The sequence below is a fragment of the Phaethon lepturus genome, unplaced genomic scaffold (genome assembly GCF_000687285.1).
Source record: "Phaethon lepturus isolate BGI_N335 unplaced genomic scaffold, ASM68728v1 scaffold2681, whole genome shotgun sequence".
Taxonomy (NCBI): Eukaryota; Metazoa; Chordata; class Aves; order Phaethontiformes; family Phaethontidae; genus Phaethon; species Phaethon lepturus.
In genome coordinates this window covers 1,342-27,406 of record NW_010515345.1, presented here as the reverse complement: position 1 = coordinate 27,406, position 26,065 = coordinate 1,342, and the positions used below count along the sequence as shown (strand labels likewise).

General features: G+C 47.4%; 1 protein-coding gene across 5 annotated transcripts in view; it reads left to right on the top strand.

Moving 5' to 3' along the window:
* GRIA1 (glutamate receptor, ionotropic, AMPA 1) overlaps positions 1-9,740 on the top strand; it is a 124,697-nt gene extending 114,957 nt beyond the window's left edge. For 3 of the 5 annotated variants that reach the window (XM_010295715.1, XM_010295717.1, XM_010295718.1), the window contains 2 exons: positions 6,727-6,861; positions 9,207-9,395. In XM_010295715.1, the coding sequence (XP_010294017.1) occupies positions 6,727-6,861; positions 9,207-9,395 (324 nt within the window). Of the gene's footprint in view, positions 1-6,726; positions 6,862-9,206 lie in introns of all 5 variants that reach the window. The other 2 variants (XM_010295716.1, XM_010295719.1) reach the window with 1 other exon arrangement.
* Positions 9,741-26,065: the final 16,325 nt, after the last annotated feature.

The following is a 26,065-nucleotide window of genomic DNA, read 5'->3' as shown; positions in this document are numbered from 1 at the left end:
GGGAAAGAGCAGTGGAAACCTTTAATATTTTCATTAACATTCTTGTTCTCAGTTGACAGAAATAGTTGACAGAAATAAAAGCTGCTGCTCAGCCTTGGCACCTTTACCCTAGAGCTGCAGCAAGACCTTCACAATAGCCCAGAATTTGTTTTGCTCTCAAATGCCAATGGCGTTCCCCAACTGAAAACTGGAAAAGAGAATGTAATATTTTTTTTCCTTTCTATGTTCAACCCACCTCCAGAGCCAGATGGAGTGGGTTGGATTTTAAAGTATTAAAGACATGCAGATTTCATAAGAAAGGGAAAATTTCTACAAATATTTTTTGGTCGGTTGTCGTATTTTTTTCCACCTGGCCTAATTGTCTGAATCTCACCAGCAGCTTTATCACATTGTAAGGCATTCTGGGGCTGACAGATGCTATTTAAAATCAAATTCTGCTCTTCTCTGCAGCATTGTACATATCCGAGAATAACTATAAGGCATGCTATACAACATGGCATTGGTCCCACTCAGGCAAAAATCTAATTGACTTGTATAGTGTGTATATTTTGCAAGGTAACCAACTGAGCAATAGTCACCATATGAATGAAAAGTAATTACTTCTGCTGGGAAACTGAATCCATGACACAGCTTCCACAATACCTTCACCACAAGCCTGCATGCATCAGTGCTAGAGAAACCCCATAGCCAATAAAATGCCCATAACGAACTGGATGTGAAATCAGTTTAGTTTAAAACAAAATCCCTACAATACTGTATTTCATCACTATTCTGGTGGGGAAAAAAGAAGAAGTAGATGTAGAGCTTCATTCCACGCAATAGGATAACCAATAGGGACAGAAACAGAAGGTTTGGGACACATGGGTTTATGTGGATCATATGACCTCAATATTGATCACATGTTATTTACATGTGCTTGAAAAACATGATCACACACATGTGAATCACATGTGAGTAAATGAGATTGGATCCTAAAGTCATGAGAGCTGCTTGAAACTCCATGTGTGAAATCAGTAGGCACAAGCCTTAAAACCATGTAAACTTTTAACAAGAGTAGAAGATCCTAGTGAGGAGTCTTGGCTGTTACAGGAAAGGGTCACACCTCTGTTCCTTGCTCAGCGTCCACACCATGTCTGCACCATCAGTGCAATATGAAACAACAGTAAGAGAAATCAACGCTAACATCACCAGACCCCCTCTCCCACCTCCAGAAAGTCCAAGCAATTGCATTGCTCCCTTGCTTTCATGAATGCAGCAGGCAAACCAACCCACCTATTGCTCACCTGGTTTTTATCCAGTTTGGCTTCTTGGGCTCTTTTGCACCTACCGTAAACAAGCCGAGCTGCCCAGCAGTTCCTCCCCGTTTCCCCGCGGTGCCCTCGGTGCCGGGGCTGAGACAGGCCGGGCAGGGCTGAGCGCCAGGCACAGCTTCCCCCATCCTGCCCATGGTGGGCACAAAACCCACCTGCGCTTTGGGGGCACAAGCCGGACCACGCACCCCTCCTCTAACAGCCAAGGTTCAGAGCAAAGCTTGAGAGGTTGGAGGCCATTTCATATCATTCATCCTGCAGGCATGACAAAACCTTCCCATTTCTGTCTATCGTTGAGCTTAGCTTAGTTTGCAGTTAGAGGACTTCCGGAAGGATAAATGGATGCTAACGAAGAGGAGTGAAGGGCTAGCTGAATGTAAGGTTTGTATCCAAAGTTTCTAGCCAGAGACAAGTAGAACCTCTAGTGTTTCCCAGGCTTATGTTCATTGGCCCCAGATGATGTTCCATGCCTGTAGCTGACTTCTGTGCATCCTATTTTTAATCTGACTGTTTACCTATCACCCAAGTAGGTTTTTATCCAGAGAAATCCCTATAAAGAAACAGTAGATACGTTAGTGGATCTGAACTAAAACTCCAGAGGCAAACACTCCTGCTTTGCTGAATATTTTAATATATTATGCCATCCCCGGAGGCCCTGGGCAGCTGCGCTCAGGGACTGTTGATCCAGGACCACCAACAGCCCCAGCTGCATTGCCAGACAGTGGGAAATCCCAGGCAGTGTCAGAAATGAGCCCAGAAGAGAGACAGACACTCTGTAACTGGGCAGTTCCCTAGAGGGACCCCATTTTATGAACAAGCATAGGATGGACAGCTTGTTTTGCAGGCTATGAAATGTGCTTGAAAGGGATGCCTTGGGTTGTTGGAGGGTAATGACAACATGGACACTGAATGTCAGGGCAGATGGATGTGATTCTCCTCTTCCCTGGGGCTTTTGCAAGGCAATGGGAGAAAGGAAGTTTTTTTTCCAGACCAGGATGGCTGGGTGCAACCTGCTTGCAGGGGCAGCCAGACCACTTCATGCGATTAAAGGACCTTCATCAAAGCCACAGGGATCTCCCAAACCTCTTCCCCACTTGCAAGAATTGCACTTTTGTTTAAAAAAAAATAATAAAAAATAGGGAACAAATCCTGCTACCACCTTACCCTGCCTTCGCAGGGAAATTGCTGGTTCTCAAACCAAAGATGTCTTTTCACGCTGGGCAGCCTCATCCCCGCAGCCATCCATCCATGTGTTCCTACCCATCCCCTGGCAGACCCAGGGCTCAGAGTCGATGGCCAGTGCTGTGTCCTTCATTGCTGAGCTTCAGGCCTTGACCCAATAAAGTCAGCCCAGTGTTTGGTGTAAAAGCTCAACTTCTGGATCTACCACCTGCTCTAAGGACAGTTCATCTTCTATGGAGACGGCAACAACTCGAGGTGCCATCACCCTGTGCTGCCAATGGGCTCTGGTCATGCAGGGTAAAAGAAAGGACCAGCCCTGCTGGGAAACCAAGCAAATTTGGCCTTAATACCTTTCAGCCAAGGAGGATAAATAATGACAAAGAGGATGACGGACACGGTGCCACGTTTGAGAGGAACAGACGGGAAGGTGCCTGGTTGCTGCAGCAACAAGGCCGGGCTTTCAGGAAGATGGGTTTTTCTTTCTCTTTTCACCTGCCAATCTTCCCCCCACATCCGCTGCGGGAGATGAGCGGTGACATTTATACTCCCACTAACAAGCTGGTTCGGTGATGGGCAGCTCTGCAGGAGAGCATCTGGTGTCATAGAGCCCGTGCAGAGAGAAGGGGAGGGTCCTCTCAAGCATTTAGCATAATGTGGGAATTTTCATTATTATGAGCACTGTTAGGGCAGGACCGTGCATGGAAACATCAGGCAAAGCCTCAGTGGGGCATGCGGCGTTTCCTACCCTTCCTGTGGGTGTAGTCCTACAGCCGACGGGAGCAATGAGATGCCATTCTGCCCAGAGAACGTCTCTTCATGTCGTGCTGGGGGAGAGAAGGAAACAAAAAGGAGAAGAAAAAGGAAAGGATGAACAAGAAGTCAAGCGACACCACAGGAGCAATTTCACTTCTCAGCCTGGCTCATGATAGCAGGCTGTGTCATCAGCCGCGTCCCCACAGTTCGGTGTTCGTCGGTGCCCCACTGAAGTTGTCCATGGCTTTGGCTCCTTGGAAGAAACCTTGTTATGGTGGCAGAGGTGAAACTCGGGCTGCTGTCTCTCTCCCGGCAGGTTTACCCACCACTGTGCCTCACTATGCTTTCCTTCGCCTTCTGGATAAGACAACTTTCAGTTCACCCAAACTGTTCCAATAATAATAGTAATAGTATTAATAATATTAATGATAGTAGTAGTAGTAATAATAATGATGCTACTGCAAAGTAAATGCAAGAAAAATACAACAGCTCTGAAATTAATTATATGAAATAGTATGAAACTGCTTTGGGTCATCTCCTCTCTTTTACTGGTCGATTTGCTGCTGGCATCAGGAGGAAAGTGGAAATTGAGAACCAGCAGCCTTTCCTGGCTGCAAGACCACTCTGCCATCGCAGCCAGCTGAGAAGGTGTCCTGTTGGACCATGACCCCCAAACTGGGGGGTGGAAATACAATACCATGGCCAATAAAACTTGAAATTTGTGTACTCCTATGCCCAGCAGAGTCAAGGAAGCCAGGTTTCCTATGGATCTGTGGCTGCAAGTCAAAGACCCATGTGGAGCCTCTGATGCCTAGTATGGATTGCGCTGATACATTCATTTGAGTGAGAGCATTAATAGGTTTTTTCTTGTCTACAGTGTCATTCTTTTTCACAAAGCTTGGAGGTTCCTGATATCTTGGAGATCTCCACCCTTCTGTGAAACCAAGGTGAAAGTATGGGCTGAAAATTATTAGTAAGACATGGACAAATAGGTTGTTCCACCTCCTTCCCTGTCCCCATCCTTCCCTCTGAGCACAGAGCATGTGCTAATCAGCCACTTTTTAAGGAGCCAGGCTAAAAGATTAGGGTATCAAGGAGGGCAGCCCACCTCTAGAGTCTTTGTCCCTCCCTGAAGCTGGTGCAGCCCCTTCAGACTTGAATTTGAAGAGGCAAAGTACATGACGTGTTGTAACCCAGTTTCCTCAGAGTAATTGCTCTGCTTTTCTAAATCTTCACTAAAAAACTCCTTACAGTTTTCAGCTGGTGCTTAAAAGTATACCCAGTAATCTGCAGAGCAGAGATGACTGAACAAACGTACAGTCAAGCCTGGGGGAAAAAATGCATGCAGATTATAAAAGACAAGATAAATAATCCTTCAAATATGGGAACTACAGAAATTAAGAGGATATTTGCAGAAATCTCTCCTTACAGAGAGCACACAGGAAGCATCAGCAAGATTGCAAACTGGCCAACGTATGGAGGTTATACAAGGGGGAAACCAAACCTGTCCACCAGTGGTGACCACCAGGTCCGCAGCGATGCAACGCATGCAGCGACAGCGGCGAATCTCTTGGCGGCGATGGCAATCAGTGAAGCATGGAAAATGAGATCACTTGTGGAGCTTTTCCCAGTGACCAAAACCTTGTAGGGTTGACCCCTAACCAAAGCTCCGCATCTTTCAGCAGGGGGTTCAGGATGGAAAGTTGCTCCCAGTGGCACTGGAGCCTGCAGCAAGAGCTCCAGCTGGGCAGAAGCTTGGCAGCTCACGCGGGCAGTGGGACCAGATGAAGGAGAAGTAGAAAAAAAATTTTTTTGGCATTATTGACTGGAAACCTCCTTTCTTGTTAAAGAAAAAAAAAAAGAAGTTCTCTTCTATTACAAGAGGTTTTATTAACTTTGAAAACTGGAATGTTTTCATGCTTTGCAGGTTAACTTTTTTGCCATCAAACCCCAATACAGCAAAAGACAGAATCCTTGTGCAAAACGTACTTGCCCGAAAGACAGTGCTGGTGTCAGGCAGACAGCTCTTGAATCGAAACCTTCCATGCTCATGTTGGTGTTGTTTTGGACTCTTTCGATATCGCTTCAATATAGTTTTCCGCTTCCTGAATCCTTGCCCTTCCTGAAAAGTGTGGGTTACTTATTGCAAAACCTGCCAAGCGAAGCAAGTGAATCAACTGTCCTACAAGGGCAAGGAACAAGCTGTGCCACCCACCGGTCCACGTGTCCACGGAGTAGCAGGGAGCACCAAGAACAATGAAGAGGCTTTGTTACCAACTGCAGGCACTTCTGCAGGCATAAATATTATTCTTTAACTGCGTGGCCGTGTCTCAACTGCATGGCCCATATGCAATTTTCCTCTCATGTCCAGGGAGTAGGGCTGTCAGTGCCCGTCAGACCCTGGTCACTCCAACAGATTTGCACTGGCCTGTTGGGCTTGCCCTGGGGAATCTGTACCAGCAAATAAGGTGTCAAGCCGATATTGCAGAACAGTGATAAGCACAGAGCAGGGGACGTCTGCCTGGTTGTACTATAGAGGAAGCATGTCCTAGAAACAGGAACCTCGGACACAGAGCTGAGCCAAGCTTTTGGGTCCTGCTGCTGCCCGGGTTATCCTAACCCTGACAACCCAAATCCACCTGGTCAGCATGGAGGAGAAGGTTTTGAGAGCTACACTGAGTGACATCGGGGTTAGATGTGGGGACTCGGTTTCAGTAGCAGTGAAATGAGTCTTTCTGAAACTCATCTCTTCCCCAGAGAGCCATGACAATTCATTAGGCAATTGTAAAATCAGAATGTAGCTGCTGACTGAGTTGCGGTCCATTAATAGCCCTATTTATTGCCAAGCAAATAATTAGCTTAGACATGCATCAACGGGTCTTGATTGCATATGAAATAACTGCCTTATTACACAGAAATCAAATGAGTTTCTGAGAACAGCTCAGGTGTCACCTCAACCTCAGTATTGAAGAGGAAAAGAAAAAAAAAAAGAAAAAAACACAGCCATTTCAATGTGTTGCTCAGCAACAGAATTTGCGGGGGAAACAATCTAGGAATGAAGGAATGAGCATTTCCAAGAGAACAGGTTATTTCAGGCGAGACGTCAGGGACAAGCAAATGTCACAGAAGCGGAGAACTTTTTTTTTTTCCCTCCTTTAATCAATAATTTAAACTAGGCATTTTGGGTAAAATAAGCATTTAAGTTAGCTGATTGAAAAACGGAGATCCCAAACCTTTACAAAGAGTCACATTGCTGAAGAAACGTTTATTTGTTTGTGTGAGGGAAACGTTAGATTTACTAGACACCGAATTAAAAATTGAAAATGCTCTTAGAAATGTCACCTGTTCATTTAAACAGGAAGATGATGTAATGCCAACATTGCTATATTGCGCAGCATCCCTCCCAGAGCCATCTCATATTAATTTTGTTGTTCTCCTTCCCACATGCCCTTCCCTCCCTCCCTTCTCATTTCTCTTCTAGGACAAGACAAGCGCGCTGAGTCTCAGCAATGTGGCGGGGGTTTTCTATATCCTCATCGGTGGGCTCGGACTAGCCATGCTGGTTGCCTTAATCGAGTTTTGTTACAAGTCCAGAAGTGAATCAAAGCGGATGAAGGTGGCAACCCATTCCCCGGCCTTTCACACCTTCTCTCTGATCCTACCCCAGCTCCAAAGCTGCCTACAGAGACGGATGCAGCCCACACCATGCGTGGAAAGCCAAGACATAGGGATAACGAAGTGACCATGTCACTCGACTTGCTAGAAAGGAATAGGAGCATCAGAGGAAGCTAAAAGAGGGACAAGTGGGCCGTAGTGGGGAGCTGATGCAAGATCAGACGTGTGGCATAATGCTATTTCAAAATCCAGATATAGAGCAAAATCCTAGCACGAACGGTGACAGGAACACATCGTCATTCCTTAAATTTAACGAATGCAGACTATGGCAACGCATGTGCAGCATGGATGAAGTTGCTGGGCTTGGTGTGATGCAGCCGTTACTGCGATATGAAAAAATCCCCAAACCCAAGCAGTTAACGGCAAGATAAAACTGGGGTAGCACGGTGGTGAATCAGATCCTGTTGTTCCCTTTGCTGGCACCCTGCTGGCACCATTTGCAGGTTGCCAACAGTGATATACGCTCAGAGCGTTGTTGCCCTGGAACAGATGATGTGGGTCTCCAAATTCAGAATTATGGGTCCTCTTAGACAGAAACTGGCCTTTAATGTCTCCTGTAATGTTTTTTTTTTTTCTCCACCCTGTCATGGTCTTGCAGAAGCTTACTTCCTATGACCCAGGAGATTTGTTTCAGCCCTAAATTCTGGTGTGCCTAAATTTCAAAGTGTCATGTCAAGAGTGGATTAGATTTGAGAGCCATGGGGATACACATTTAATGCAGCATCTGTGGAACAAGTACCTCCTGACTCAGATGACTAGCAGAGGCAATCCCTTACACAGATACCATTGTGTACAAGGGTGCAGACGGATCTGTGCTGTAGGAGTAACACATCCTTTTTCTTCCTCATCTTGACCTCTCCCATGAGCATGGAAGTCAGTACGAGCATACAAAGTATGTAGGGAGTTTCATATGATTTAGAGACATTTTCACTTCCTTGAGCACTGAAACTTACCCAGAATCAAAAGGAAAATAAGCAATTGTTTCTTTGGGTTTTACGTCACAATTTCACAACATGCTGAATGTTTTGTCAGCAATAATAACATTCCTAATTCACTGAAAATGTGCAATAGCTCTTTTCCCATTGAGGTTCAGAAACTTCTACAGGCAATGAGAGGTACATTGAGCACCGGGGTAAGACAATGCAACCAATTAATGCCCCTGAATATGCAAAAATTAAATTATAATTGCTCTCTACACTGTAAAGCTAGGTACATCACGAATACACTGTGAAAGAGTGTCAGAATGCAATAGTTCCATAGTTTTAGCCTTAAGGAGGTTCAGCCCTGGTATTGGCTTCCCTGTGTTGCTAGAAATTACCCACTAATTCTCGTCAGTGTTAGCTTGCTGTGCTCTTGCCATGTTAAAACCAGCCACTATGGGAAGGAATCGTTGCTCCCAACGTTAACATGTTCTAAGCTTGTCCCTTTGGCTGGCTCCCACCATCAGTGGCTGCCTCACAAAGCCATTCAGCAGAGTCCAGGCAAGTGCCCAGAAAGACGACTCGGATCCCCCTCTAAACCCAACCTCTGCTCAGCAAATCCCTACGGACCCCCTGGGCGAGCTGCGGATCCCACCAGCACAGGGAGACTGCTCCATGCCTGGCGAGGCACCAAGCTGACTGCTTCTGAATAGCTGTTCCCGATTTATCTGTTCTGGATAATTCTTCGTCCAGAAAGGGCGATGGTGTCCTTAGGGATAGCTTAAACACAAAGAAAACAAATTAACTTTGTCTCTTAGTTTAATTGTTTTAAACAGGTGGTTTCCTTAGATCTCTGAAAGCAAACATTTTGGACAGTATCTGGAACAGGAAGATGAGATTTGGGGTCCTGAATTAGGTTTGCATTTCCTGGTTACCTCAGTCATCACTGTAGACAAAAACACAGGCACATGCTCAGCTTCTCACACGAGGAGAGTTAAACATATGCTTGCAGTGAGTCAGAGTCCACCACACATAACAGCACCGGAGTAGTAATAGCATATCTATGGGGGAAGTGTGTATAATACCTCTGCTCAGATCCAGCATGACTGTTCTTATGTTGTAGAGTTTGAATAGTTTTTGCATATGGCATGTATGCTTTATACCCCAAAATACTGCTGAAACGTTTAATTTTGAATGTAGAAGAGGTGCGAATGAACAGCAGATGCGGTAGGGACATGCAGAAAGTGAGAGTCTGAATGGAGACAAGGAGGGAGAGAACAGTGACAGAAGGACAACACTGGTTTATACTGTAATTTCTCCAACATTGCTGAGGACAGGGGGAGACCCCCCCGTCCTTCCTAAAAAGGGTTTTTGTTTAATCCCACAGCAATCAATCAACGAAGCCATACGGACATCAACCCTTCCCAGGCCGGCTGCAGCAGGAGGCAGTGGCGAAAACGGACGTGTGGTCAGCCACGATTTCCCCAAATCCATGCAGACGATCCCGTGCATGAGCCACAGCACCGGCATGTCCCTGGGAGCCACGGGATTATAATTGGCCTTTTGACCCATTGCCTGGGTGAGAGCAGGGGCAGCCCAACTCCACCCCCTCCAGAGCCAAAAACAAACCCAACACCAACAAGACAAACGATGATGACAGAAGGGACAATTGGATGGATCTTCTCAAGGAAATCGAATCTATTTCCCTTTTTATTTGCAAGCAGATCAGCCGGCAGGAGAACAGAAACAGGTCTGTACTGCAATAAGGAGAGTGTAATGGGATTTAACAGACTTGTGAACCATCCCTGATCAAAGAACCACTGGAACACTAATGAGGACGATGCCATTTTGTTTTAACTTGGTTGTTAATAAGTCTTAGTGTGTGCAATATATATATTTTTTCTTACTAATTCCTGTGGTGTCAGGGTAACATCAGCCCTTTCCCCTTCCCTGCTCACTCCTTCAATCTGGTTTAGTTTGGGATGCAAACCATAATGTCTGAGCTACTAACAGCAAAAAAGTGAATCTGATAAATGGCAAGTTGAACTCCCTGCAGGACGTCAGCATTGACCCCTTTTGTCCATCGTGATTCTGCCTTCCGTTGTTCTGTTGTGAACTCGGGCTGTGGAGTTATTGCAACGAGCTGCAAATGGCTCTCCCTGCAACAAGAAGAACTTGATGCGAGAAAGAACCTGAACAAAGACATGAGGCTGTTTTACAGGGGCAAAGTCGTGCGTGGGTTTGGAAACCCCACATAACCTGAGGACAAAGTGATAATTCTTCCAGAGATTATGAGTTGTTGTTCCAGAGAAGAATCTCATCTGGAGTGTGCCTGGAGTGGAAAGCATCATGCATGGCAGACTGGAGCAGATGATTGGTCTAAGATCACGGTTGGCTGCTGTTTATGGAAGAGAGAAAGTAAATGCAGCATTCCCCTCACATGCAACTCTCCTGCCTAGGTTATTGGGGGCTAATAAGCAATTGTGAACCGTTTCTTCATTGCTTAGCTTCTGTGTGTGCTTCCCGTGTGGTGGTCACATAAGGGAACCACTTGAGCTGGGAATAGACCATCTCAAGACGTCCAGTTCTAGATGGCTGCCTATAACCAGTAAAACATGCTAGAAGTTACGGGGCTGCAATGGGAATATCCCTGCCTTTTTGCTCTGAAATCCCTTTATGGCCATTTTTCTAATAAAGAGGGACATTTTGTAGATACTTGGCCAGAATGGCTTCCTGGAAGGAACTGCCAAAGCAAACCAAGGAGGAAACCCTACAAGAGCTTCATTCAAGCGTCCATGACATTCGACAGCACCAAGGCTGGTCAAATTCAGCCCTCCCACTAAGTTGTGGCCTGTCTGGGTACAAAGCTAAAAGTAGCAGATTCCCACTCATGTATCCTTATGAAGGGGAAAGCATCCACAAGCCAGGAGAGCAGGTTGCTGACCCCAGACTCAATATTGCAGAAACCTGCACTGCCAGACAGGCAGCCAGGAGTCCAACCACAGGCATGGAGATCAAAGGGACAAGAATGGTTTTCCAGAACCACATAAAAGGTTCATTCTGTGAATCACTGGCATGGACAGACAAATGCTTCCCACCCTGGTGGGCATGAGACACCTCCCCAGAAGTGAAGAATTCCCAGGGGAACATCTGGAGACAGAGAAGATCTGCGGGGCAGGGACCACAGTGAACCCACTCAGCCTTGTCCTATCTCACAGGTCCATCACTGATGGCAAAGAAAGTTCAAAGCTTCTCACAGGACCCAGCAGATATCTGTCCAGGGACTGAGCTGCTATTGGAGCGTTCTGAGCTACTTTTTCTCATTTTATTTATCTTTTTCTTTTTTTTTTTTTTTTCCTGCAACGTAGCAAAAGAAGAGCAGGAAAAGAAGAGAGGCAGATGAAGAGAAAGTGATGCAGGCAAACGACTGGCACAGGTCTATGAGGAGGATCTGTCTATGCAGCTGTCCATAAGTACAGCTGGAAGCTGCCTGAATGCCAGTTTCCATTAGCGTACGAGTGTGCAAGAGCAATACGTTTACCACCTTTAACACCAGCCTGGTCTGAAGTATCATCTGTTCCATTTACCCACTTGTCATGCAACACTTTGGAGACCAGAAAGTCAGAGTCAAGGTCCTAAGCTCAGGCGCAGCATGTCTTGTGCCAGTATGTTTTCCTCTCTCCGCCACTGGAAACCCTTGTGATCTTCATCTCTCATCGCCGAACATGAACCCTGTTATCAGCCACACCAAACACCTCTTCAGGTCACTTTGTGTTGGTTGTCATTGTTTATAATGTGCTTTTCTTAATTTTAACTTCAGTTCTGTGTAAGTGCTAGCACAGTGGAGTCAGCCCACAGGCTAGCCCATTTCCATGCCCAGAGCACTCGGATGCATCTCCTGACCCAGCTCTTGCCACATCCCGGACCTCGCCACGGAAGTGCATCACTGGGTGCTGTGGCGGGAGCAGGCTGCCGAGACCCATCCGTGCCCTGTCCTCCTCCAAAGGCAGGACCACGTGGCAGCAGGTCGCGAGGAGCCCGACCGGACAGTTAGATGGTCTCATGAGAAGCGGCGTGTCTGTGCTAGGACTGGCCACCTGTGACGTGAAGATGCAGTTTTTAAAGGCTTTTGATCAGTGGAGGGGTTAAAAAAAAAAAAAAAAAAAAAAAGAATAGGACAAAAGCGTGGAAAATGTTAACTTGTAATATGTATTTTTACTACACTTTTCTTAAAAATAGAGTAATGGTAAAACTCTTAAAGACACTGACATTTTTTCTCAACAGGAATCCATATTTAACAGTTTTGGCTTTCATTAAATTTTGCTCTTTGGTACCTGGATCTTTTATTTAACAGCTATATTTGTTTTAGCTCACTTTTGTTTTTTCTTTCTTTTGTTTTTTCTTTTAGCAGTATCGCAAAGGATTTTGCTTTATCAAATGCAACAGTGTTTTTCTTTTCACATTCTCTTTTTTTCAAGCAACATTTTTATTGGTAATTATTATTTACACAAAAATGAAACTATCAGCTGGAATTTTAGCACCAAGGATCCATGATCCATTTTTCATACCTGTCCATGCCGTTTTGTGCCAGTGCTGGATGTGTGGAAATGAAAATGATGTTACCCTCAGGCAATATCACCCAACCTGAATCAAACGAGATTTCCTTGATTATTGCTGTGTCTGACTTGTGAACAGCAGCCAAATAAACTGCTTCAGGTTGAAATTGGGAATCTATCTAATATTTACCCAAGAGTCAGGGAACAAAATATTCATTGGTTTCAAAGTTAATGATTTTGCTTTGTTGGAGTTTTGTGGGCTTATTTGTGGAGGAGGGCTATTAGAGGATTTTAGCTTGTTTCTACAAAGAGAGACGACATGGTCAGCTCAGAGCTAATTCAGAACCAGCACTGGTCCAAAAATCCTCACCAGGATCAGCTTTCCCAGGAGCTCCCATGCTGTTTCAGGGGCTTGGACATCCAGGATGTTTCTCACTCAGTTTTCACACAATTAACCTGCTAAATTCCTCATCCAAAAGGGGCAAAGAGAGTAGAATTTAAAGGGTCTTGGACATTTATGCAGGTGCTGACAGCTGCTGAGATTAGCTGTAGTCATTAATGTCGTGCCCTAACATAGCACTTGGTGTCACAGATCTGGAAGGGTTTCCCTTCCCCATATTGTCATTCCCATTTATTGGCTGGGGAATACCTTTCGAAAAGGACTCTGGATCCTCAGGCTTCAAAGCACAAGAGACTCCGAATCAACGGGGCATGAAGGAGAGGCTTCCCATAGGCAAACTATGCTGGATCAGCCCGTTTTGGTCTTCCACAATTACTCAGGCATCCAGCACTGTACTGTGGGCTTGGACCCTGTCTCAAAACACTTTTCTTGCTCAGTGGTTCACTCTTGGTTCCCAGTGAGGTTGCAGAAATACACAATAAATGTTTCTTTGTATCTTGGCATAAACAGGACAAAATTCCCTTCTAGTGGCAAAAGCAAATATTCCTTGTAAGAAAGTCTCCAGCAAGAATCCAAAACCATCTTCAGCTCTTGTTGAAGCAACCTTGAAGTGCAGCAGGTGAGGAACAGATGCACCACCCCGTCCATCCCTTTGATATGGGATGATAACCCTGGCACCAGGACACAAAGCTGGGATGCTCCAAAAAGATTTGGCTGGACTTGTTTTGCCACGTGCCTACCTGCCATTAAATGAAAGGAGAACTTACTCATCTAAACTCAGTGAAGGGATGGGGCAGGGGTGCATCAATGTTTGCTGTAACCCAGTGGGTACCACTAACCTGTTCAGCTTCAGCAACTCAGCCACATATCTCCATCAAAAGTTTCATGAGACGTGGGAAGTTTTCACTGTGAACACAGGCTTGTACTCAGTTTTCAATGACATGGACAGTCACGCAAGTCTCACACATGGCTCTGGGTCCCCAGGAGAGCATTTCTGTGCACATTTCTAACTAACATGTTGGTCTGCCACAGAGGGACACATCAGAGCTCAGATGACCCATCACAGTGGTGTGTGGTACTCTTAGGACACTGCTGATACTCTTCACTGCCATGGCATGAGAAATAACAGCACAGATTGGGGCTTAGCTAGTGGAGGTTGCTCTGAAGTACCACCTTGAAGACTGGAGGAGATGGGTTCGGGCCCTTCCCACCAGCAAAGGTACCAGCTTAACCCCAAATACCTTTTAGAGATCTGTGTGTCCTGCTCTCTGATGGCTTTTGTAGCTGCTGACCTCTCTTAAGCATAGATTCCCTAGTTGCCTTCATGTTACCTATGGACACAAATCAATTTGTCAGCCACCAGTGCTGGTCCTGTGTCTTGGCAGCCTGCTGCTGGATGAAGCCCCATGCTTGCATCTCTGCTACCCAGTTAATTAATTAACAGAAATACAGGCATGTCACAGTGCCATGACGAGCTGCCCACCAGCCCACTGGAGGGCAGAGCTTTTGGGGCAAAATCCACATGTAAACCCCACCTCAAAAGATGCCAGACAGTGCCAGACAAAACTGCTTGGCCTCCATGTTGCCCCAGCTTCATTACGAAGATGACACCTCTTCTAGCTTCTTTCTTACACAGAGCTGCTTTGTTCTTTTCCAGGCACTTGGTCCTGATGCTTTCAGTGTATAAGAAGGATGAATTTAGTGTGCAAGGACCTGGAAAGGTCCTCCTAGGCATGGAGGGGCAGCTCCAAGCTGATCTCTCTGTCGGCATCCTGATCATTCCCACTCTGGGATTCCCCACTCAGCCCTGACCTGCAGCATCACCTCCCATTTCCCTTCTGTCCATCCCTATCTCTCCTTCATCTGCACATCAGTCCCATCCTCAGCACTGCCAGCTACTCCTCCACAGGACTTGGAGTAGGCTCTGGGTATGTACATGGTCATTGTCTTATGGCAGATAAGTCTATATCACCATATAGCTTTAGAAAGCAGATTAAGTCACCTTCTTTTGGGATGGGGGCAGAGACCTGAATCCAGTTCCTCACTGGGCAGAAGTGACCCCATAACCCATCACACTGTACTCCGGCAGCAAGGAGCCTTTTTGCAAATGGGGTGTTATATGGAGCCACAATCTTGCAAAGTGCTGTTACCTGGCTGTTCCCAGAGCACTTTGATTAATCTCCTTTTTGCTGAGGCACACTTATCCTGAGGATGCATGGCTGTCTGGCTGCCAGGGCTACACCTGGCTCGGGGACAGAGAGGGAAAGGGTGCTGGGCATCGTCACCACTGAGCTGGTACCCGAGCGAACCCACCTGTGTGCAAGGGGAGGGCTGTCTCTAGAGCAGTGGAACACAGTAATCCTCACCCCTAGAAGGGATATTGTGTTTAACTGGCCAATGTTTGCACATCCCTTCCTCATGCACTAATTATAATGCATGCACACACAGATATGCATACCCATATTAAGAGATGCCTTTGACAGCCCAAATTACCTGTCAAGGTACCTTGTCATTCCTAAGGATCAATATGGTATAATGTAACAGCCACAAAGTATGTTCATTACTGTGCAGGGCTGGTTTAACACGCTCTCCGGATCCCTTTGGCAGTAATCCCTCCTCTGTTCGAGCTGGCATCAAAATTAATGGCATGTCGTGTTTTATAAGTCCTGACTTTTTAGATGAAAGGTACATGATATTGTTTGCATCAGTATCACAGTGTAATAAATCAATGCTTTCCCATTGGAAGGATTTCAGAAAATTTCCCAACTTGGTCTCAGGAACTCAAAAGACAACCTGTCTGCCAGGCCATGGGCCAATAAAAAAAAACAGTTCCATAAAAACAGGAAGACAAAAAACCTAACCATTTCATTGTAGTATTGTTACTGGCTTCGTGTAGGACACTGGAGCCAGGGCAGCAATGCCAAAGTTTCATGAGGCCCCATCGCACGCGGTGGTGCACAGCTCAAGGGAGCTGAGGAGGTTACGGACAAAACTGACAGAGGCTGGGGGGGAATACAGCCTGATTTCACTTGACAGAGACAAAAGTAGAGTTTGCCTTCTGATTGACAGACCTTAGAACAAACGGCTCCCAATTTTCAGAAAAGCAGCAGGAAAGGAGAAGAAGAGCGAAGACTGAGCATGCCAGGACAGAGCACTCAGCAACCCCCAGAAGGTGCCCACAGAGCTATTGTCCCAGCTGCTTCGGTAGCTGCTGCCCAGACTGCAGTTCACTTACTTAATGACATCTCTACCAAGTAAAACGTAAAATCTCCTGCTCCCAGGAGCACATGTGCAAGACAGGAAGAGGCTGAACTTGAAAGGGGAGCCGTTTTGTTGCCTCAGATTAGCTCAAACTGTGTGACAAGCTTTCCTCACTTCAAAACCCATGTTGTTAACCTTGAAATCTGCATTATTAATATTGCAACGTGAGTCCCATCAGGAGCTGCCGAAAGAGCTCTCCTGGACTTGTGACAGCTCGTCCTGTTTGATTCTAATCATATATGAATGCATGAGTTAAGAAGACATCATTAAAAGTACATTAAGTTTAATTATGCTAGCAGCCGCAGACAGTGGGAGCATCGGCTTAATGCAGAATGCATAATTAGATCAGGCCTAATCCATTAGACTCGTATTTGTTAAAGAAAATGTTCCTCGTCTATAAGTGTCACTACGAAGTGATCCATAGGGTTTGGAGGAATGACAGTGTTTTCTGGGGGCTACTGTCCTCCTGCCCCCTCTCCCTGCCCATCAACCCTGTGCACGTTGCTGAGCCCTCGCTCAACTCATTGCACATTACATCTAACAAAAGCACACACAAAAAAGCAGAGCAAGAAGATCCTCCGCTCAGGCAGCCAAGCCCTGGGGAGGTGCTGCAGCGGTTTAAAGCACTATGGACCCAGACCTCCTTTCCAAGGAGCTGGCACTGCCAGAGCAGTCTGTAGATGTAGAAGTGCACCCAGTCCCGGGTGGGTGGATGGCCTCACAACCCAGTTAGACCAGTGCAGACGAGCTCGGGGATGGAAACGGTGGGTGGTTGCAGCGTGGCTGATGTCCTTTCACAGACTCCAGCCACCGTTGGCTGCAGAGTGGGTTAGGACAACTTTTCAAACAAAACAACAAAAAAGGCAAAACCAAACAAAAGCAATGAAAGCAAAAGTGTTTCAGCTCCTTTCAGGGCTGGTCCAGCTCTCTCCACTCACAGCAGGAGGGCAGTGGCAAGGGGCTGCGGCAGCAGGGAAGGTGGCATGTCCCTTGTCCCAGCGGTACAGCACTACAAACCACCCGCCGCATTGCTCGGCAAAGCAACCGCATTCGAGGAAAACCACCATCACCAGTGGGCTTGAGCTAAGCCCCGAGATCAGCACCGGTGGGCTGCCACCCCGTCTTCACCCACAGCAGGGTCGCAGGGATAACTGGTACCAGCAACCCCTCACACCCTCAAGCAGCGTCACCGCAGTAGGGACAACAAATCTGCCAGCGCCTGAGACCCCCGGTATCAGGTTGCTGTGGCTTGGTGCTTCTCAGCGGGGGCACAGGGGGTCGATCCTGTAGCCGTGCGCTTGTCCCATGGAGCCATGTCAGCAGCGGCTCCCAGCTCAGACCCGCGGCTGTGCCCACTGCCTTGGCAGGGCATTTCCCAGCTCCTGGAGGCAGTCCCAGAGGTGATGCACCTCACCGGCGCGCTGCCAAACCACAGTGCCCACGGGTCCACATGCGCACTGCCATCCTCCTTGCTATGGCGACGGCGAATTCACTATGAGCCTTTACCTGCCACAGGTTATTCACACCCATCGCCCCGCAGACTAACACAGCTCAGCACTGGACATGGATTGGTTCTGCACAGCTGAGGTCCCCGTCGTGCTGGAGGGTGATTTCAGCTGATGTCCCCTCCAGCCTGGAGACAGAGAGGGCTGGAAAGGGGAAGAGGTCAAGGCCACCATGCAACGCATGCCTGGCAGCTGTGAAGGCGCAGGAGCAACTGCGGTTCAGGAGGGAACCCAAGAGCCCCGCGCTCACCGGCGCTCATCACACGCAGGAGATGCTTAAGCTTAACAGCTCAGCCGAGCTCTCTAACACCCGCCTAAGTGCTGAATATTATTGCTATTAAAATATAGCAACCTCTTACTGTCTCTCCTCCGTGGAGCTGGGTAAGGGGTATGATTGGGAAACCACAACACAGAGGCACAACCCCACAGGAAGGGTAGACGGGCAGGATTAAAATCATTTTGAAGGTACCTTTTGCAGCCAAGGGCCAGCTCCAAATGGACCACAATTACTGGTTAGGCAATAACTGAGATTTCCAAGAAGTTTTCTGGATAAAGCACCTGCTAACTTAGGTCTGGGGAGGCCTTTTGGTTTGGTTTGGGGGTTTTTGTTTGTTTGTTTGTTTGTTTGTTGTTTTTCTTTTTTGAGAGAGAGAAAATCCCTACCAGTCAGAGCATTTTATCCATATTTCATTTTCATCCTTGCCAGCTCCATCCCATCTCTGCCCTGCTCATGCAGTCAAGGGTGACACAGGCAGGTTAGGCTGTGCCATGGGGTCCAGGAGGGGATGGGATGGGGATCAGCAACCCAGGGGACCCCTTCTGCCCCCCATTTTGCAATGCTGTGGGACTCTTGTGCCATCCTGCCCACTGGGTAGGGGCAGGTTGGAGGACCCCATGGCTGTTTACTTGCCACAGAGGTGGTTTCCATGTTCTCTGTTTTTCAGGGTTTTTAACTGACGGTGGTCATCAGCATTTCTAATTTTAATCTAATAAACATAGGGGAAAGCCGGCTAAAGGCTGTTGTGATTTTCTTTCCCATTTGTGTGCTGAAGTGTGTCTGTTTGCCAATAGCCATCATAAGCTGAAGTCCTGGTTCAGGTGAGAAGTAGGGAAATTTGGGAAAGACATGGTAAACACTTGGGAAAACTGTCTTCCTCTAAGGAAGCAGTTAGTTTATAGTGAATTGTATGTACTCTTAGCTGCTGGCGTACTTTTTGGAAACAATCTAAGCTCATAAGGCCTTTTAGGGAAAGCATTGATCTTTCTAAATGGGCAGCAATCCGTACGTTCAAAGCGAGCATCGTGTGCATGCGTGTTTGCACACATGTGCATCTGTGCGTCATTTAAAAATAAAGCATCAGCTCCCCCCAAAAATCAAAGAGGAGCACAAAGGGCAGTTCTTTGGAGAAAGAAATGTCAGGACCTTTATATCCTCACAATCAATTCCCTTTAGTGTGGTAATCCATGCAGCAAGATGAAAGGGCAATCCCGGCCCTGTTAATTGTTCGTTCCAAAGGAAAACAGCTAAATTGTTAGGACCACACTCACTGAGCCTTCAAAGGGAAATCGAGGTTAACCCCTCCCTGGCCAGTTTGCCCCAGGCCAACCACTGGCATCCCTGATGGGAGATGGATTGTAGCTGCAATCCTGGCAGCCACAGGCCATATGTTCTCAGGGACCCGTAAGCAAGTTTTAGGCTCTAACAACCCCCTCTGAGACCCCACCAGACATCTGGCAGAATTCAGCAAGACATCAAATATCTCTTATCTACCCTGCAGTATATTTTGACAGGATCCTGACACAGCAACACGACTGCAGCGTGATCAGCTCTTAGGTTTCATTTGAAGAAGTGTTGTCGCTCTGGTGTAAATCTACCCACCCCTCTCAGACCATATGCCATCTTTTTAGTACATTTGCTGATTATCCAAAAAGCACTGAGAGAGCCTGAACACTGCTCCAATGCCTCCCGGGCCCTTTTGTACAGTAATCAGCACAGAAAGGGCTGCGACATCCCTTTCTGAAAAAACTGAGGCACAGAAGGATTCCCGTGGGATTGGTGCTACACAAGAAGCCTCTTGTAGGCAGAAGGACAGGCCACTGCCCGGTCTCCGGGCTCCCAGAGGGCTCCACTCTTCTGCAGTCAGCAGGTCACCCCACCGAGACCATCCTGACCCTTCCATGAAGCCCAGAGCCCAGCATGTCCAGAAACAGAGCGCATGCCCACACTGCAAACCCTCATCCTTTTTAAAAGGGTTTTGTGATGCCATGAGTTTGTGCCGGGTCGGAGAGGAAGGGAATAGCCTGTGGTTTGACGCAGTAAGGCAAGAGAAACTCCACTTCAGCCGTCCTCTCTTTCTGTTGTGTTTCTTGAAGGGACCGAAACATTAATTCAGGAAGGTATTTTCAGGCTTAAGAGGAGCAAAGCCCAGATGTGTAGCTTTGCAGTAAGTGCTCTGAGTCCAGCCTGCTAGGTCTTCTAATTAGCTGGGACCTCACAGCAGCAGCACTACCTTCCTCCACGGGCACAGGGATGGCTTTCCAGGACAGGGTTGTCATCCCTGGTGCTCCCGGTGTCGCCTGGTGCCTCACAGAGGACCACACGTGTGCTACGTGGTGGGGTGTAGAGGCCTGTACCTGGAGGTTGGTGGAGAAAGGGTTAACTCCACCCTCAGCTATTAGCTGCCAAGCTGGGCCAGACTGGGAGGAACTGGGAGATTACCAGGCGCTATAGATGTGTGCTGGGAGGGCTTTGCTGGGAGAGCTGGGCTGGGCCGCAGGCATGGCTGGGGTTTAGGAAGGGTGAGGTGGCAGTTTGCCGCACTGATGCGGGGAGGCTTCCGCCATCAGTCGCTGCCTGCGTCCTCCCTCGGACCCGTGGGGGAGACGGGAGAAAAGGCACCTGCTTGCTTTTAATACCACAGGCAGGAGGGGAAACGCCGTCGATGCCGTCCTCCTTCCGGCTGCTGAGCTGGTCTCCGGGCCGGCACGTAGCAAGGAAAGTCTCCTGGTCCCGGGCTGCGGGTCCAGCGCTTAATCCCGTCAACAGCAAGAAGTTCTGCGGCTGCTGGCAGAGGCAGGAGGCTGCTGGGCAGGAGTGACGGGAGGCAGATTAAAAGGGAAAGTAGATTAAAAAGGGTCAAGAGAGATCCTGAAAGCTGCTGAATAATGTGCCTGGGGCTTCACAGGAGGCTGGCGCACAGGCGGGGAGAACGACACTGACAGTGAAGGGAACCAGGGCCCAGCAAGGGAGAATTCCTATACACTGAGCAGTGGCGGAGCGCAGAAATGCAGGCCCTCGAGTGACAGAAACCCACTACTTCCCAGGCCGGGAAATACTTTTTGGTAACTGTAGTGTGTCAGGTAGTGCTGTGTGCCAGCAAGACCAAAGAGCCTATCTCCAGGCCAGAGAGGAACAACCAAACCCATGCAAGCAGTCTGCAAATGAGAAAAAGCCGTGTGCTTTCCCAAAGATAGATCGTGACAGACTGCTGTGGTTTGTTTTCTTTTGTGGTTTTGTCTTTCTCCTGAAGATGCTTGTGTTTCTAAGTGAGGGAGGTGTGGTATGTTTAATGTAAATGAGCTTCACAAAAACATTTGATTTTGTGGGGGAGCTCATTAGCTAAAATGAAGACTATAGAAGAAGAGTTGTCAAAGTGCGACATCTAAAGAGAAGATAATGATAAGCATAACTGGGTGGAAGGAAAGGTACCGATATAGTTTCACTGAAGGATTTATTTTGCAACCACTATTAATTCACATGAAGAACTGAAAGACTTTCAAATCTGGGGGATAGAAGGACAGGATGAAAGGCAATGGTTCAACATCATGACTGAGGGGCTGGCTGCAGGACTGCCTAGTGCTGGAAAGAGCAGGTGAAGACCTGGGTACGCTTGCCGATTGCTTGCACGGCTGTTGGCCACCAATGGGACAACATGCTACAGTCGTTAAAAAAAGGAAAGGAGGTTTGGGGGAAGCAAACGCATTCAGGGGTCACAGCAAGAGGGTTCCAGCTGGGAGAAACCTTTGGTGATACCAAAAATGTTATGCATAATCCTGGCCAGCCACCATTGAGAAAGCTGACCTGAAACTGGAATAACTGGGAATTCAGTAATGCAGGAAATCCTTTCCAGCCTCCTTCATGTTCCTGCCCACCAGCAGTGTGGTGGCCACTGTCACCTAAACAGCCTCTATGTATGAAATGCCTTCTCTGCAATGTCCCAGGGGCTTGTAATCCTACTCATGAGGTTACTGGGCCGTGGACTTGCCGAGAGAAAGAGGGCTCTCCCCTCTGCAGGCTACCTAGCCCCAAATTGTGTCTCCAAAAAGTTTTTGAACCTGCCCGGGAAATCTGTCCTGAAATTTAAGCAGGCAGCAAAGCAAGATAGAGAAGGGACCAAAGACACAGAGATGGTAGATAATGAGAGAGGGGAGGGTGATAAAACAGATGCCGGTGCGTAACGAGTACCTTGTAACAAGCGGCGATGGAGCTTGCCCCCAGCCAGCCGTTCACGAGGCGCAGCAAGGCTGCGAGCACAGCGCCGCGCGAGCCGCGAGCGAGCGGAAAGCGCCGTGACGCTCCGTAGGTGTTACTTTTCTGATTTAATAAGCTTCGGCTGCTCCCTGCGAACGTGCCGGCTCCCTTCAGAGCTGCCAGCTATGTAACTGGGGCATCGCTCCGGCCCCCGTTGTCAGCATCTCTCGAAGGTGAGAGAAAATTCGTACGAGCACCAGGTTTGTTGGCTTTGAGAGGCGCTGGGCTGAGAACAGCCCGCCTCGGAAATACTACTGAGCCGATACGTGGGGCTCCTCCTACGCTTGGCAGGGAGGGAAGGCTTAAAAGCATAATTTGTACAGAAATAAAAAAGCAGCGTCTTTGTGCCAGCTGGCTGGGAGGCAGCAAGGTACAGCCGGGAAAACATGATTTTGTTTGGTGGGTTTGTCATCTCTGCGGTAGAGACTGGCTTGTAATCACTGCTTTTTACCACTTCTAGGTGGATTACGTGTTAAAGAGTGGGCTGTTTCCTACAGTGCCCTGATATGTAAATTGTGGAGCAGTAGGTTTTTAGCAAGGTGTTTCTGAAGAGCTGGGATGATGGCAGTGAGGCCAGGGATGACCCCGTGGAGTGAGATGCTGTCTCCTTGCTGCTCGGATCTGGCTTACCAGGTGCTGCACATCCCAAATGCACCCCTCCCCACAGTCCTGAAGCCCTGAGCGGTCCTTTGCCACCAGCAATGAAGGAGAGGAGGTGCCCAAAGTGCAAGTTACTTTGGAAGTATTTGGAAACCCAGGCGCTCCGCCATGGCTCAGGTCAGTGTTTGGACAATTTCTGACATTTTCCCATTTCCACCCATTTCAGGAGAGCAAACATCCCAAGGTTTTCCCCTGATACTGTAAGAACGGGGAGATGTGTCCCCCCAGGTGATGGGAGGGGGCAAGCCCAGCTCACGAGGGACCTGGTGGTACAGAAGCCACAGTGTCTCCCTCAGGAATCAGCGACTTCTGGGCAACAGCAGGGCCAAAAGCATTTGGGCCTTAAAAGCCACGGAAGATCTTTCTTATGATGGGATATTTCTTTCACTGGCTGATTGCTTTTCCCTCCTCCCCTCTGCTATTTGTCATGTGTAAACATATTTTAAGAAAAAATGAATTCCCCAGATCCCACCGTGTGTCCATAAATGGTTGTTCTGGTAAGCACTACAAAAGGCAGGGGATCCAGATGGCTGGTGAATATTGCACTGATCCTGTTTTCACATGGCAGCAGAAGTCCTCCCAAAGGAGCAAGGAGGAAGATCTCATCATGTCTGACCACTTAGAAACCAACTTTGGGTCCCACCAGTGCCAAAGTCCCAGGACACATTCTCTTGCTCTAATTTACAGTTACAGCCATGGAGAGCTTTCTCTTGCAAGATAAAAGCAGGCTAAAAGCAGCTGAGAGAGGAACTTCAGAAAAGATGACAGCAATGTGAGCTTCTCCTGCTCGTGGAGTTCAGCAAAGCCCAGCTGCAGTGCTGCGCACGCCACCAGCCGCCTTGCGTGGCAAGGGCCAAATGATTGGGATAATTGCTCTCCCAGCAATACCCTGACTATGTACATTTAGGTTTCAATTAATTTACTGGCTCTAAATGAGCTGCCTCCTATTGCTTTCAGCAATCAAGTCTTGTTAATTGAAAATAGTGTTTATCTTATCTCTAGGAGAAGGCTGGATAAAAGTAGGGCAACAAAAATCCAGTGTGAAGGTAGTAGCAAGTGAAAGAAGGGGAACGTGAAGCCAAGGAAGGATGGCGGCCAGGGTGGCTGAGGGGAAAAAGTTGGGGCTTTTTTGTTTTATTCTCAATGGCTTCAATGCTTTCAGGGTGTCCCGATTTGGAAGGTGTTTTTTCTTCATCTGGACTCCTGTGGTCCCACTTTCAGCTGGTTGTGTGCTGTCGGTGGGGTTACGTGTGCTTGGGGGAGCACCGGCTCACGAACACGGGGTTTAGCCCCACTGCTCCCTCCGACGTCTCGGTGCTGGCAGGGGCCACTGGAACACAGGGTGAGTAGCTCACACCTGGGTAAAACAGAGCACAAACAGTTGCATTTAATGCATTTCCTCGGGTGTGGGGTGAACCCCCACATGGTTGTTCATCCCATCTTTGTTTTCACAGGGGTAGCCATGCTCCTAGAGTGGCTGAAATGTCAAAAGTGTCTTGAAAATCAAGATCAATCAACCCAAAAAGCGCACCTCCTGCCTCATTTCCCAAGGAAAGCCCTTTCGAAGAGAGATTGCTGGCCATGCTGTAATGTTTGAAGAATGATCCCAGTTTCTTGTCTTTAAATTAAGTTGCAAAGTAAGTCCTTAAGACATGAGATCTAGCACAGCTTTGGGTTTTGTCTTTTCTCTTTCTTGGTCTGATTACTTAAAATCCCTCTGAGTTTCCCACCAATTGAACCTAACGTTATCTCATACACACAGTTGTCATCTCATTAGGGGGAAATCAGAGAAACTGACTTAATAAATTTTAACACTCCATGTGAAAAATCTGGCAATTAAAGCTTCCTGCCCTTGGACCTTTGAAAACGACACGTGGCAAATCCCCTTCAGTCTTTAATAAGTGCGGCTCATCAAAGGATGGTGGCATGTGGGGGTAGGAGAGGAGGCAGGGGAAGGAAGGAGATAGGAACATCAAGACTTGAAGACACTGAAAGACAAAAGATGACTCTATTTTTCACCCTTCTTCCAGAAATGAGGAGGCAACGAGCATCATTAGAAGGAGACTGATAAGTCCAGCTTGCTCAGGAGGGGAGGGTATGGGGAGGGAGGTGGGTCCAATCACGCAGCACAGGGCATCATTACACAGAGACGCTCAGAGAATAGTATTTACCCTCCAAGTAGTCCTGTGATGATTTTTTTGTTGTTGTTGCTAATCTCAAAAGGCAAAATATCCTGGAGAACAGCAAGCAGATGGATATCAAGCAAGGCCGTGGACCAGCTTGGCTGCTCCTCTGTAGACCTTGTGGGAAAGCATGCTAAACATAAATTTATCATCAGGATAAATTCATCCCCCTCACTGACCGTTAGATAACAACCACTTGAGACAGTACTCCTAGTATTGCTTTTCTCGAGAAAGGGTTTGGGGTTTTTTATGGATGGGGAGAAACAGGTGAATTTTATCACTGCCAAAGCTTGGATAGTGGCAAAGAGATGTGCTAACCAGGTGTTCACCTTTCTTGGAATCAGATGGGAACCTTTCAAGACATCTTGGTCCTCCTAGCTCCTTCTGAAACCTTGAGCAGTTTTTCTGAGCTCTCAATCACCTGATATTCCCAGTTGGTTGTAGAATAGAGATGATGATCTTCATTCCCATTCCCCTATGGCTCATCTCAAAAGTGCCTAAAGTAGCACAAACTTATTTGAAGAAAGGCAGAAATTTTGTCCCTTTTTTTTATGACTGAGACTCTGATATCTCTTTAATCTCGGGCTAAAATATTTTTTTTTTCTTTTCATTCCACTTCTCTATTATCTGGTCCTTGCAGGATGGCAAGAGATGGTGAAAGAACATGGAGATCTTACAAGAGAAATCACTGATTTGGTGCACAGGCAGGTGAAACACAAGCAGTGAGGAACTGATGATGGACTGTAACTCATTAGCATGAAAATTCTCAGGTGCCTCATAAGGTTTCTCCGCTGAGTCTGCTGAAGTGATAAAACCACTGGAAGTGGCTTTTCCAGAAAAGGAATAGCCAGGCAGGGACTATTGGTTTGATTGGATTGCAGTGAAGCTTCACATCAGGACTGAAATAAGTACAATCTGTGGAGCCAACAAAAGTTTGCTAGAAGACAAGACCAAGGCAAGACTCTGTGAGGCAGCTTGCCTTTTGCCCAGCACGAGAGCCAGGTGAGGTGGCTCGTAAGCTGAAAATGGACAGTGTAGCGGGTGGAAGGACATGAGGCCCTTGCTCTGGGCAGGTCGAGGAACATAAAATGATGCAGAGCAATTGGAAAAAAAGAGAGCTTAAAATATC